At 39.1% G+C, this 14,756-nt stretch overlaps 2 protein-coding genes across 2 annotated transcripts in view; one reads left to right on the top strand and one right to left on the bottom strand.

Annotated features, from left to right (window-relative positions):
* The window catches only part of LOC144637645 (HEAT repeat-containing protein 1-like), a 207,652-nt gene that overhangs the window by 66,209 nt on the left and 126,687 nt on the right, over positions 1 to 14,756 (top strand). The gene's annotated exons all lie outside the window — the stretch shown is intronic.
* Positions 3,439 to 11,695, bottom strand: LOC144637763 (cyclic GMP-AMP phosphodiesterase SMPDL3A-like). The gene is made up of 7 exons (XM_078496840.1): positions 11,537 to 11,695; positions 9,580 to 10,062; positions 8,716 to 9,030; positions 7,697 to 7,868; positions 6,791 to 6,885; positions 6,066 to 6,275; positions 3,439 to 5,084 (listed from the first exon to the last, which is right to left on the bottom strand). The coding sequence occupies exons 2-7, from the start codon at positions 10,055 to 10,057 to the stop codon at positions 4,813 to 4,815; spliced, it is 1,542 nt and encodes a 513-aa protein (XP_078352966.1). The 5' UTR covers positions 10,058 to 10,062; positions 11,537 to 11,695; the 3' UTR covers positions 3,439 to 4,812.

Below are 14,756 nucleotides of genomic sequence, written 5' to 3' on the forward strand. Positions count from 1 at the left end.
TCACTGAAAATGACGATTTTTGGCCCTTATGTTAATATACCACCCCGTAGGTTAACTCTTATTTTTAATCCAGATTCAGCTAAACTGCCCAATTTGATACTTAAAATCTACAGTTTGGGTGTCTTTAGAAATCCGCCATCACGTGGATTCATCGTTATTTTCGTTCCAGATCCAAACGAATCGAATAAGAAAGTGCTACATGAGTCACTGAAAATGACGATTTTTGGCCCTTGTGTTAAAATACCACCCCGTAGGTTAACTCTTATTTTAAATCCAGATTCAGCAAAACTGCCCAGTTTGAGACTTGAAATCTACAGTTTGGGTCTCTTTAGAAATCCGCCATCACGTGGACTCATCCTTGTTTAAAAGTATCACATAAGGAAATGAAAATGTCTTTTTCGGGTGGTGAGTTCCTAATGTAACTCACGTTATCTTAGGCCAGCATATTGACGTTGTTCTAGATTTTTCTTTATTACTTGGGTGGTGTGTTCCTTATGTAACTGACTTTATCTCAGGGCAGCATGTTGCCTTCATGCAAGATGTTTCTGTCTCACTTGTGTGGTGAGTTCCTAAGGGAACTAATGTTTATAAAATAAATGACTTCGAGACAAATGTATCTGTCTTAAAACGATTTTGGGCCCTTGTGATAAAATACCACCACGAGGATTAAAGCTTATTTTCACTCCAGAACCAGAAAACCCGACCTGTTTGTGACTGAAACTGTACAGTTGGGGTCTTTCCGGAACAATGACATCACGTGGATCCATCGTTCTTTTTATTCCAGGTCCAAAATAATCGAATAAGAAAGTGCTACATGAGTCACTGAAAATGACGATTTTTGGCCCTTATGTTAATATACCACCCCGTAGGTTAACTCTTATTTTTAATCCAGATTCAGCTAAACTGCCCAGTTTGAGACTTAAAATCTACAGTTTGGGTCTCTTTAGAAATCCGCCATCACCTGGATTCATCGTTATTTTCATTCCAGATCCAAACGAATCGAATAAGAAAGTGCTACATTTGTCACTGAAAATGACGATGTTTGGCCCTTGTGTTAAAATATCACCCCGTTGGTTAACTCTTATTTTTAATGCAGGTACAGCAAAGCTGCCCAGATTGAGACTTAAGTAACTGACTTTATCTCAGGGCAGCATGTTGCCTTCATGCAAGATGTTTCTGTCTCACTTGTGTGGTGAGTTCCTAAGGGAACTAATGTTTATAAAATAAATGACTTCGAGACAAATGTATCTGTCTTAAAACGATTTTGGGCCCTTGTGATAAAATACCACCACGAAGATTAAAGCTTATTTTCACTCCAGAACCAGCAAACCCGACCTGTTTGTGACTGAAAATGTACAGTTTGAGTCGTTCTGGAACAATGACATCACGTGGATTCATCCTTATTTTCATTCCAGGTCCAAAATAATCGAATAAGAAAGTGCTACATGAGTCACTGAAAATGACGATTTTTGGCCCTAATGTTAAAATACCACCCCGTAGGTAAACTCTTATTTTAACTCCAGATCCAGCAAAACTGGCCAGTTTGTGACTGAAAATGTACCGTTTGGGTCTCTTTAGAAATCCGACATCAAGTGGACTCATCCTTGTTTAAAAGTATCACATAAGGAAATGAAAATGTTTTTTTCGGGTGGTGAGTTCCTAATGTAACTCACGTTATCTTAGGCCAGCACATTGACGTTGTTCTAGATTTTTCTTTATTACTTGGGTGGTGTGTTCCTTATGTAACTGACTTTATCTCAGGGCAGCATGTTGGCTTCATGCAAAATGTTTCCGTCTTACTTGTGTGGTGAGTTCCTTAGGGAACTAATGTTTATAAAATTATTGACCTCGTGACAAATGATTCTGTCTTATGACGATTTTGGGCCCTTGTGATAAAATACCACCACGAAGATTAAAGCTTATTTTCACTCCAGAACAAGCAAACCCGGCCTGTTTGAGACTGAAAATGTACAGTTTGGGTCTTTCTGGAATAATGACATCACGTGGATTCATCCTTATTTTCATTCCAGGTCCAAAATAATCGAATAAGAAAGTGCTACATGAGTCACTGAAAATGACGATTTTTGGCCCTTGTGTTGAAATACCACCCCGTAGGTAAACTCTTATTTTAACTCCAGATCCAGCAAAACGCGCCGGTTTGTGACTGAAAATGTACCGTTTGGGTCTTTTTAGCAATCCGCCATCACGTGGATTCATCGTTTTTTTCATTCCAGGTCCAAAAGAATCGAATAAGAAAGTGCTACATGAGTCACTGAAAATGACGATTTTTGGCCTTTGTGTTAAAATACCACCCCGTAGGTTCCTCTTATTTTTACTCCATTCGACGGGGAATCTACAGTTTGGGTCTCTTTAGAAATCCGCCATCACGTGGACTCATCCTTGTTTAAAAGTATCACATAAGGAAATGAAAATGTCTTACTCGGGTGGTGAGTTCCCTTTGGAACTCACGTTATCTTAGGCCAGCATATTGATGTTGTTCTAGATTATTTTGTCTTACTTAAAATATATATATATATGAAAAAAAAACCAGCGAATCCGGCCTGTTTGTGACTGAAAATGTACAGTTTGGGTGTTTTTGGAACAATGCCATCACATAGATTCATCCTTACTTTTACTCCAGGTACAAAAGAATCGAATAAGAAAGTGCTACATGGTGCAGTGAAAATGACGATTTTGGGCCCTTGTGTTAAAATAGCAGCACGTAGATTAAAGCTTATTTTCACTCCAGATCCAGCAAAACTGGCCAGTTTGTGACTGTAAATGTACAGTTTGGGTTTTCTTGGACTAATGCCAACACGTAGATTCATCCTTATTTTCACTCCAGGTACAAAAGAATCGAATAAGAAAATGCTACATGAGCCACTAAAAATGACGATTTTGGGCCCTTGTGTTTAAATATCACCACGTACATTAAATCTTATTTTAACTCCAGATCCAGCAAAACCGGCATGTTTGACTTGAAATGAACAGTTTTGGTTTTTGTTATATCAAGGTCTATCTGACTGTCTTTATTTTAGGTGACGTTTTCGGTTTTCCCCTTTTTCCATGCGAGCTACTACCGGTATTGAAAATTAAAACAAACTGGTCAAGTGAGCTGATTTTTTGTCCTTTATTTTTTAATATTCTGGTTACATTTGTCCTATATTTTTGAAGAGAAATGTCCTATAATCCTATAAAATTTGATTCCCAAAGCACTTGACAGCCTGGACTGCTCTTTTCCGTCCTAATAAGCACCCGTCCACACTGACCCGGGTAATTTGAAAACGGAGAAATTTGAAAACGCCGCGTAAAATGTTATGGCACTAACCCGGGTAAATTTGAAAACGATACCCTCTTTGAAGAGCGGCGTTTTTGAAAAGTACCGTTTTCGATCACAAGATTACAAGGGCAGGAAAGAAATAAAGAGGGAGAATAAAACAAATTGTTTATAGTAAATTTATTTCTTTTTAAAAAAAATAAAAATTAAATGTATTTAACATTAACAGTAAAAAAATATATTCTATATTTCGATATTTTAAGGTACGTATACTCTGGGAGTCAACAAATTAACTGGCGTGTTTTATAAATCAAAAGTAGCTGATACAGGCTAAGAAATACAAGCCTTACTAACATTACAAGTTGCAATAGTAAAATAACGCTTATTCGGCAAAGTGCTGCACTCTGTTGAAAATCACCTTTTTCCTGAGACTAACTAAACACCTTGTTTTGCTAGCTTCCTCTGCACAATCGTTCCATTTTCTAACAGAAGAACTTGCTTGCAGTCAGAATACGAGGAGCAGTAGCCATTACTACGCTCTGCGGATCTATTATCTCTCTTAAAGCCTTGCAGAGCGAGAAAACTTGTTTCCAAAAACACTCACAGCGCGCGCATGTTCCCCCAATATTTCCTAGGTTTGCCACACTGCAAGCACTGTTTCCAGCGTCAATTTTTGTTTCCAAGAAGCAAAAGTTGCTTCTGATACATGGCAGAAACATTCCGTGTTTCCGCACGGCATGGAAGCATAAAAAACAATTAAGGAAACATGTTTCCAGCAGGTTTCTGGAAAAATTGCTCCAAAAGCAGCCACTGGATAAATTTTGAATAGATTCTACTTACAATTCCGCCTACCCTCCCACACTGAATAATATTGTCACCTTGTTTTACGGCCACACTTCCACTAGACTGCAAAACAGTCCGTTTTTTTCTCTTAAGTATCTTCACGGAAGGCTAGAAGCGCTGATAGCGTATATCGTTAGGATTGTTTTGCAGTCTACTTTCCACTAGCCCCAACAAAAGCTCGGTCAATTTCAGTTTGAAAACGTTAATCCTATCACCAATTTTGACGTCTCTCGACCAACGCTATTTTTTCTACAAATGTACACTGTTTATACGGTGATGAGATGAATAGGGAAAAAATGTTTCTTATTTTCAGTAAAATGCCTCTTGTATTCGCTTTGTGTATATTGGCTCGTAGAGAATAGTAACAAAACCATCAGCTTGAAATTTTCTCACTTTTTTTTGAAAATTTTGTACAATTCATTTTGCAAGATTTGTTGCAAGTCATGGAGCCGTTTTATCGAGACCGTTTCGCTTCTCTATTTTTAAGTGGAAAAAAGCGAAAGAAACGAGCGAATCGAGCGCGAAGGTGGCGTTTTGCGCTGGCGTCCATTTCTCTCGCGATTTTCTCTCCGAGGTTCGACGATCAAAGAAAAAATTCGAAAAAATAGAGGGCTGTGAACAGTCTAAGTTTTATCTAAGAGTTATCATCTTCCATTCGCTATTTATAAAAGCTAAAAATAAATCACTGCAAGTTAACCACCGGGAACATTATACTTTTGGACACATTTTTGGAAATCGTCAAGTTGGACGAATCTCATCGCACAGTAAAGGGTGAACCGTGAATACGCCATGGGCTGATAATTTGTCTCCCGTGAAAACACATATCCTTTCCAGATTTTGTTGCTTGTTTGGTTGATAAGCTGTTGGCTGAGTTCGTCTATTCTGTCTGATTTGAGAAATTTGTTGTTCGATGGGTACTTTTGGCTGAAAGTGTAATCCAACTGCCATACAGGGTTGGAGAATTCTGCAACAAAATAAGATGAATTCAACATAATTGAGTTTAACGTAAAACAGCAAAAAGTGCATATTATTACAAAAGAGGAGAACAGGCATAAGGGTTCAAAACCTTCACCCTGCAACTAGCTGGATTTGTTCTCGGTCGTCTCGAGTTCAAATCCTTGATCATGCTTTGTATATACCCAACTGGTCTGCCTCCTGCCAGTTGGGATTTTTAATAATGTTATGTTCTTTTAGAATATTTGTTTCCTCTCTTTCTGTGGCATGCTGTAAACTAGCTATCTCGAAGCTAAGTACATGACCACTATAAACAACTTTTTAATTTTTTTTTTAAGTTTTCTAAGATATGTATGAGCAGAAGTTTTAAAGCAACTTTTCCAGCCAAAATGGGGGCGGCGCCGTGGCCTAATGGTTAGAGTGCTGGACTCTAGATCGGGTCGCATTTACAATTCTTTTCTAGACTAGAAACCAAAAATACCTACCCTATCCGAAACTACCTGTAGCTATTTCCTAGAAACTGTATCACTATTTGTAATTCAATTTATTTAAGGTTTTTCACTTTCAGCCATACTAATCTGCTTGAAAGCAATATAATCCTGGATTAGAAAGACAGTTTGGCCACTGAAGGTTACACAGGAATGAAATCGAAAGCATATTCGGTGGAGAGAAATTTTCTTTAGCATAGACGAATTTTCGTTCGGCGTAATTTGGAAAGACCTTTCCTTAAGGAAGGCGAACTTCCGTTTTATACAACGAACGTTCAAACCAAACGAGAACAAAAGTTCGCGTTTAGCCAAACGAAAATTCTCCGAGCGCAGCGAACGGTAGCAAAATTTTTCGTCCAGCTCAGCGAAACGTCGCCGCAATATAAACAATAGCTGTGCGAAAAATCGGTGAACTTTCGGCGAAAGTCCGCAGATTTTCGCCGACAATAGCCGATATTTCGTTTGCATTACTTTTGCACAGTATTGTAATGGTTATGTCTCACCTGTAGCCATCACTAGATCCATGTAGTATTGACTATAGTCCACCAGGGACAGCTGTTCAATGTCCAGCGACATTAACCTGAATGCTGGATTGTTATTGTAAACTGGTGATATGGCGGGTGCAAGAAGTACAAATGACTTTGCACTGTCTTGTTGGGTATTGCTTGTTTGGAGGCGGAAATCATCTTTGTGTGAATGGGCGAAGAATTGAGCTGAAAGAAAGAGAAAGAAAATTGGGTTCAAGTGAGTTGTGAGAGTACAATCCATTTTAATTAATAAAAAAAAGACACATAATTGAAATATTTCGTATCTTCCTCTGGGTCTTCGGGATCATCAAAATTTTTGGGTCTTGTAAGTCTTCGTTGAGTGATTTTTTTGCAGATTCTCAGAGAATGATTGGAAACGTTCGGTTTCATTCGAGAGAGAGAGACGGAAGGTCGGAAAAGAAGAAAGTTGCCGTGCTTAAGAAATTCAGAATTACAGTAACATATTTCTTTGATTGTTTTAAAACACTTTATCGATAAAAATGCCAAAAACACAATAGAAGATACACAGCTGGTACTTTCTCCTGGATCTTGGTTTTTGTACAGTTCTGACTCCATGTATGTTTGTGATATATAATGCATGTCACATTTTACTCCTCCAAAATATGTTCTACGCTAAATCAATGCCATTGATTATTTGAAGCATAAATTACTGAGAAAAATAAATTAATTAAGCAACCTACCAGCCACTAAGTCACTGTACTTGTTTGCCACAAGACTCACATAGGTATTTGTATAGTTACTGAACCAGTAGGGTTGGCTGTCATAGCTGTCGACTCTACCAAAAAAATTAAGACAAACAATAAGGCATACGCAATGAAATCCTGATGATGTTAAAAAATGCCAGGGCTTTGTTATACACAGGTTCTGTTCCAGTACATTTAAATGTAAGTAACCTTGGCTGCCCTGAAGAATGTTATTCGTTTCAATGAGGATTTTGTTATGAAGGGGTTCATTATATGGCAATCTCTTGTTAGTTAGTAAGTTAATATTTAAACATTGGTGGGTGGGCTTAAATAGCCACAGTAACAGACAGATGGGCCTATAACTGGGGGAGGGGGGTTTATAAAGTGGGGAGGGGTTACTGAGGGTGCTAATGGGGTTTACAGTTAATGAATTGGCCAAAAATTTTTTATTTTTTCCAAATTTTTTTTTTTTTTTTTTTAAATTTTCGGGGGGAAAAAAAAATTACTGGACAGATTTAGTGAGGGAGGAAATTGGGTGCCACAACACCCCTTTTCTTCTCGAAGCCTTACAATTTTGGTCACAAATGCTACTAGAATGCTGTAAGAAGCATCTCCACAAACGTGAATTTTTCATTGGGGTGGTGGTTGGGCTTGTGATCATGCCACAAAGTCTTCAGCCCCCTCATTCTGAATATTCTGGATCTGCCCCTGGCTAATGTTTTGATCCCCCGCCCTCACCCCTCTGGCTTCAAACTTTCCTTTTAAAACTTTGGCTTTTAACCCCCCCCCCCTCCCCTTAAAATTTCCAATGAACTTTCTTGGGGTGGGTGTTGATAATTTCTGGAACCACCTCATTAATTTACTGGTAGCAGAATTTGTCAGAGACAATTGTTATTAACATACCCTGCAGGGATATGGCTGGCCAACATCACCCTTTGTCCTCGGCTTCTGGCAAGTTCTAACTGGTTTTTTAGCCATGCTAATTGCCTGGAGGCCTTTTGGATAATTTCTTCACTACTCTCAACTGATACAGACCAGTACAGACTGTTTAACACTAATAGAACCATTCTGCCACCTTCAAAAATAATGACAAATCAGTTACGTAGCATCAGTTCTGGACATAAACCACACCTTATGGAACTATTAACCAGCCCTTACAACATGCTACTGGGACCTAACACAACAATCTTAACAAGATGAGCTTGGGAAGAGTTTGTGAAAAGTGCAAGCCAGTGAGCCATATGAGCCAGTAAGCAACTTTATATAATGTAACATAAATATTTAACATATTTGTACCGAAGTGGAGGTGAATAGTGGTGGATATTTACCTTGCCGCTTTGCGGCTCAGTAAATATCCACTACATTCACCAACACTGAGGTGAATAATTGTTTTAGTAAAACCACACAAGTGGAATAACTAGCGGACCAAAACATCAGTTTCGGTAAACAAAGCGACGCGTAAAGGCACTTTGTTTCTCCTTAGCTGCTCAGAGGTGAATAGTACTTTGCTAATCACCTCAGAGTTAACCAATCAGCACGTGCGAATTTAAGCACTATTCACTTGTGTGGTATATACTAAATAGTATTATCCCTACCTACAAATGAAACCTTACCATTCTTAGGCAAACCAGAGTGCTATTAAGGCTTAAACCTTCAAGAGAAACATGTGAGCCAGAAGTCCATCATCTCAAGATAAAGGCTAACTGCAAGCTATCTAAGTTCATGGTAGGCTAACTGGAGTGCTAAATTGTATTTGGGCTAAATTGAAATTGTGTAGTCCCATAAATTATTCACACCTCCTAAGAAACCCCTCCTATCTGTTTCTCCTAAGACAGAAACACAGAAACACATTACCTATATATGGCACATATATGGGAGTTCCCCCCTCCCTCCCTGGGCTTAAAGCCAGGTGAGACAATTACCTGCAATGCTGGCATTGTAGTATCCACCTTCCAAAAAACTCTTTTCTAACACAGCCTGGGTTGTTGGCTTCTTTACATCACTTGGACACCCAGAGCACAGAATCAGGGGGGCCCAGTAGGACAAGACCTTCTTGTACCAATCGCTACTGGAGTTCGGCAGAACATAGTGTCCTGGTAAGTCATTATTCCCAATCATTGGAAAGACAGGAATGTCTGAAAATCTTGAACGTGTTTGGTTGCTGACTTCAGCAATGTTATCCAACACTCTCTGTGGGCCGGCATAATTTGTCCACATTTTGTGTCCTGACAAGTCCCCTGTTAAAACAAGGTTATAAGATACTGTCAAAGTCAATGCATACATGTAAGCTGCACCTTTTTCCTCAAAATTTAAGTCAAAAATTAAAAAGTCTGCAGCTTAGCCAAAGTGCCACACATTGCCTACAAATATGATCCTCACATTTTAACAGCATGAATGACATAGGAGTATTGCTCCTCCCCCCAGGAGGTACTCCTGTTAGTGGCCCATACAGATAGGCCCCGCCTGAAAGGGGTCATTTTTTAGGGTCCAGATGTAGGTAAAGGAAGGGGTTACCATTTTCTACTGAAGGTATATAAAAGGCTAACCTTTTCTGTCAAAAATGGCATATAAAAGAGTAAGGGTTTGGAGGTTGGTCGGTGGAGCCTCCAAACGAAAAATATTTTTAAGTAGCACCCCCACCCGCCCACTTCCATTTGCACCTCCTTGTCTTGTCTCTTGGGTACCGTCTTTCTACTTCCAACCTCTCTCCCACCTTACCCCTTCTTCCCTCTCCCCTCTCCCTCCTCCCTGACCCAGGTTACAACTCCCTATTTGTTTCCACTCACCAGTTAACAAGATAAAGCTAACATCTTCCGTACGACTAACATTTTTTATGGCATCCAAGGAATTTTCAAAAAGAGATGGTGGTGAGTCACAGTGAATCCTTCCATACTCTGCAACATATTTTGCCGTATTATTGCCTGCTCCTTGAGGTCGGCAAAAAGAAGTTTTTGCAATAGTCTTGTCATAAAAGGGATCGTAATGAATATCTGAAAGGTGTATGAACTTCATAATATTATTGCTAGCTGTGGTGGCAGCAGTGTGAACGGGGCACTTGTTGTGTTTACGACCACTTTCATAAGTTATGATCAAGATCACAATTAGTATACAGCAAATAGCTGTCAGCACTCCAAGCAAAATTCTTGCTTTCGTGGTTTTCTTCTGCCATCTTCTGCGTTCAAGAACAGCGGCGCTCAAATCCTCAGGCTCTGAATAATTGCTGAAGTCGGCATCTGACAGGTTTCGGGTGTAACTCACAGACATGATATCTGAAATTAAATGTTATTAATAGTGGTGGTTAATATATAAGTCAAAGATTTACATCAGGGATTACCCCTTCCCCTCCTCCCTACCCCCCCTTCTCCTGGGACATCTGTTCACAAATATCCAGTTTATACTTTTTATTCCCTTTAAGCCCTAATACCCACATCCAAATTCTCCTAACTGATCTCCATAAATTTTCTTATAAATATTTTAGTTAGGAGAATTTGTTAAAAGATAAAGCGATTGCCACTTGGTGATCATTTTGTTAATTCTCACAACCTTTTCTCTTGTTGGAGTATTGTTATTGTGGGGAGAAATTTGATGTTGGTCACTCTTGAGACTTATGGAGTAAAAAGTTATACTTCCCTAAAATTGAATTCCTTGAATCTATGAAGAAAAATATTTACATTTGCAAGCACAGCAGAGAGGGAGACGGCCAAACAGCAACCAGCACCCAAGATGGCAGAAGAAGCACAGGAGACCCCCGACACGCACGCCACAATGATGGACCACGAGAGAGACAGAGACAGAGGCAAAGTTGAAGGACAAATTGTGCACGTATTGTGCACGTATAAATCTTGATTACAGCTTACTACGTACATGTAGTCTACAAAACACTTTTTTTATTTCCGCATATGTGAGGTTTTAATTCGGTAGCCCGGATTTTGTCAATTAATGGCTGCCAAACTTTTCTCCTGCAATTTGAGAAAAGTGGAAATTAATCTCGAATTTTTAATTTTTATTAGAACAACTTTTAATGGCAACGTTAACATTTGCGGTCTTACTAAATACCAAACAGGATAAAAAATTTTACCAAATATGGCTCAGAACTTGATCTATAAGAAAATTGCCATAGACTTTTAACTAGAGAAACCTTTAAACTGTACATTTTTAAAGCCACAACAGCCTTTAGTTAACAGGATCGGATTTAATTTTCTAATGTTCTTATGTTCTAATCTCTACGATCGACTGTCAGAACAATTGATGACATCAATTTCACGAGTTCAGCGGGATGTAATTTACATTGTAATTTGAAGACGATCTTGAGTTATTTACTGGCTTTCCATACTACACATAGTAATAACTGGCATTAACCGGTCATACTGGCGTGTGATCAAAGCAGGATGTCTGGCGTAGAACTTTGAAAAAACTTGGCGCATCTTCAGCGTGGAAATGAACATATTATGGAACGGCATGCACGTGAGCTTTCGGCGAATAACTACGACTACGACTTCTAAAACACTTCCCTCTGAGATCAGTGATCAGACATTACAAAAGTCTTTGAACATTTACAAAAGCGTGCATCAGAAGATAAATCGACAGTGATCTGACTTTAAACTTCCTTGATGCCGATCTTTTGTATACTCGAGAACGACCTTCGCGGTTGTTTGCTTTAGTGCTGTCACGTACGATTCTTTGCTGTCTTAATTCTATAAGATTACTATATACAAACGATACAAACAATGTTTGTTAACATACCTCTTGAAGGATGGACGAGTCAACCTTTCCTCGTAGTAAACTGCCTAGCGATCAGGAATAGACAGATTCTAGCAGCACTGGGAGACTTCCGATTGCACAACACTTATATATTTGATTACATTTTCCACGACCCCTCGAACTGTTGTGGCTCGATATCAATCATGACCAGAAACATGTAACATGACCCCCTGAGTGGCGCGAATTATTTTTCCGCATTGGTGACTGAACAGTAGGGAGGGGTGGGGCATTCGCACTTCGCATTCGCCGAATCACGTACGCGAATCTATGGACTTCTACGACCACAACATACATAAACATTTAATATGCCATTTTATATCAACGAGATCTGCAGTTGTACATAGATTTAACCCCGATATATAGACGTTTATTTGACTGTTGAATTGTCAGAACTTTGTGGACCTCGTGGGCGCGTGACAGAAATAGATTCGTCAGTCACGCAACCAATATCCCCAAATTTGTTTGCTTGATCGTGACAACAAATAATTCACAGATTTAAAAGCTATGGATGAAAACCATTCGCACGAAATTAAATTAAAGTCAAAAATTTTTAATGGTGAGAAACATTTGCTCCTTCGGCAAGAAACATGCGCTCCTTAGATAAAAATTGATAAAGAGTTTGGTTCACCAATATTGCCGTCAGAAAGGGTACAATCAATAAATTAATAAAGCCAATTTTGTATTCAATATCGGTAGCTTTCACTTCCGAACTCTTAAAATATCCTTTTTAAATTGTTTTCATAGTTGAAATTTTAAAATAGCTCAAATATATTGTTTAGTTTTAATGTTTGTAAAATCTGAGCAAACACGCAAGGCCATCACAAGTATCACAGGCATTTGAAAGGCTTTTAGGCAAAACACTGTATCAGCATGAAAATAAATACATGTATGTATTAAGATTTTCTTGTACAGAAACTGCTGTTTTATACTAAATTTGGGTTTTGGTGACGTCACATGAAAATTAAATATCTCTTATCGATGTTGGCCAGGAGGGGTTTGGCTAAGTGGCTAATTGACGTGTGTAGCTATTGTTAAAACAAGTATAAGTAAAAGTTTACTAAACTTTAGGAGAAACCTGAAAGATTAATTTAAGTTAAAGGCTAGTTTGCCAGCTGTTTGGCTTTTTTCCCAGACATTATATCAAGAATTCGTTTCGGTGACGTCATCGGAACTCACTTTTTCATCCGCGTCACGTGACCCCAAAAGCCGAAACGGATGTTGAAATGTCGTCGACAGAGTTGTTGGCGCAAATAAAAAGTTAACCTAATTTTGTCACATTTGCCCTTCTTGATCTTTCACATTCTAACCATCCTTGTTTATTTTCTTTATTTTCATTTCTTTTGTCTTTCCATCTTAACAGAACTACTTTTTTGGGTTCCTTAAATTTGACGTAAAATATGATTTAATACATAGTGAGCATAATGTTTCCTTGTTGCTCAGGTTACATGCTATTTGCCAACAATCTGAATTTGTCACGTGCTTAAGCCGTTTTAGCTGCCGGTACGCAATAAGTTAGAACCTTTACTTTCCGTTGTTGAGAACGAACATTGTTCGAAGTTATACTTTACAGGGCCACAGGGGGTCCTAGTGCGCGATTGACTTCTGGGGAATATTTTTTGGGCCTAATGTTAACAACAACTTCGTGGTTTGTAAGCGCGTCCTTACTACAGAAATCCAAATTTAAGGACCTTACTTGGTTCTAACGATAACATTGTAATATTTGCACATAATGTTTACCCTTTTAAAATGGCAGAACCATTCAACTTAATTTACCCCCACGGCGAAAAATATGATATGAGATAAGAATTACTATATAGCAAGGAATTTCTCGAAGCAAACATTTATGTTCCACGTCAAGTTTTTAGGTGGTTCCTATATCTTTTATAGCAATACTTTCCCACGAATGACGACATCTTCGTCAGCTAGACAATGAGCCAGCATCTTCCTCGAATAACCTCTCACGCAACACCCAAGTTTCCTTCGGAAAACCTCCGTTAGATGCCCATGAGCGTGCTTCTCAGTAAAATGTGCTAAAAAAGAACAATGCACTTGTGTACAGGCTTACCAAACGCTGTGTTCTTTAACAAGCCTGTAGTCAGGACATCAATAATAACAACGAGCAACTAGAAATCTATTTCCGGAAATACATGTAAGACACTAACAGGTCATTATATTGACGGATCGAGTGGGGTGACACGCCGGACGAACGGACAGAACGTCAGTGAGAGCCCGAGGACCCGAGACGCGCGCGGCGGGACGAAGAACCCGGGGGGAGGGGCGGGAGCGCGGTGCCAGAGGTCGGCGCCGGGAAAGTTGGCGGAAACCATCTCTAATGTCGACCCCTAAAAATGCCAACTCATGATCACTACAGGTAAACCATTAAGGCAGTGATCCATGTATTTTCAATTCATTGTGTTGCAGAACCTGAGGAACCAGCTTATTGTTGGTCAAGGGATACAACGACCAGGGCCCACGAGATAACTAAGTAAGTTATCTACAAGTTGCTCGTTTCCCCCCGTTTCACACAGCTTGGATTCGGAAGAGGGGGAGGTACCCAAAAAAGTTTTGTACGGGGAGGCTCCGCTCCGAGGTCTTACCCCTTTCCCTTTTATATACCATTTTGACAGAAATTGTACCCCTTTTGTATACTTTTATATGAAAAAAGGTACCCCTTTCATATACCTGAAAGACATGGTATATGGTATAGACTTAAAACATGACGTTTTCTTGTAGCGTTCAGGTAGCGATTAATAAATTAAATAATACAACCATAAATTGCTTCTGTTCGAAATATTTCAATTAAAGGCCCTTTGAAAAACCTAAATGACTGATTTCCATACCCTTTCGTATACCTAAACTTGTGAAATCCCTACCCTTTTATATACCCGAAGCCTGAAAAAGGTACCCCTTTCGGGCGGAGCTTCCCCGTATAGGCCATTATAGGGAGTACCCCCCCCCCCCCCGGGAGGTGCACCAAAACACATTAGCAGTAAATGTTATTTTTGACCTCTGTCTCGAAGTCAATTGCAACCTGTAAAATCCCGGCAAAGAAGAGCCAGAAAAGCCAAATACTTACAAGTACATATCGCAGTTTTCCATAGAAGAGAAGAGAAAGCAACGAATTAAAAAAATTTTGCTTGAACTGAATTTAAACTAATCCGTTCTAAAAGGGTTCTACTAATCCAGTCTTTTTCTTTCGCTT

The sequence above is a fragment of the Oculina patagonica genome, chromosome 14 (assembly GCF_052425735.1).
Source record: "Oculina patagonica isolate OP01 chromosome 14, crgOcupat, whole genome shotgun sequence".
Classification (NCBI taxonomy): domain Eukaryota; kingdom Metazoa; phylum Cnidaria; class Anthozoa; order Scleractinia; family Oculinidae; genus Oculina; species Oculina patagonica.

Excerpts from the sequence above, each read along its gene's own strand:
- LOC144637763 (XM_078496840.1), bottom strand. The coding sequence starts at position 10,057 with ATGTCTGTGAGTTACACCCGAAACCTGTCAGATGCCGACTTCAGCAAT. Across the intron at positions 7,869-8,715 it reads CTACAATGCCAGCATTGCAG|GTGGCAGAATGGTTCTATTA; the intron begins GTAATTGTCTCA and ends TTATTTTTGAAG. Across the intron at positions 6,276-6,790 it reads GTACAGTGACTTAGTGGCTG|CTCAATTCTTCGCCCATTCA; the intron begins GTAGGTTGCTTA and ends TCTTTCTTTCAG.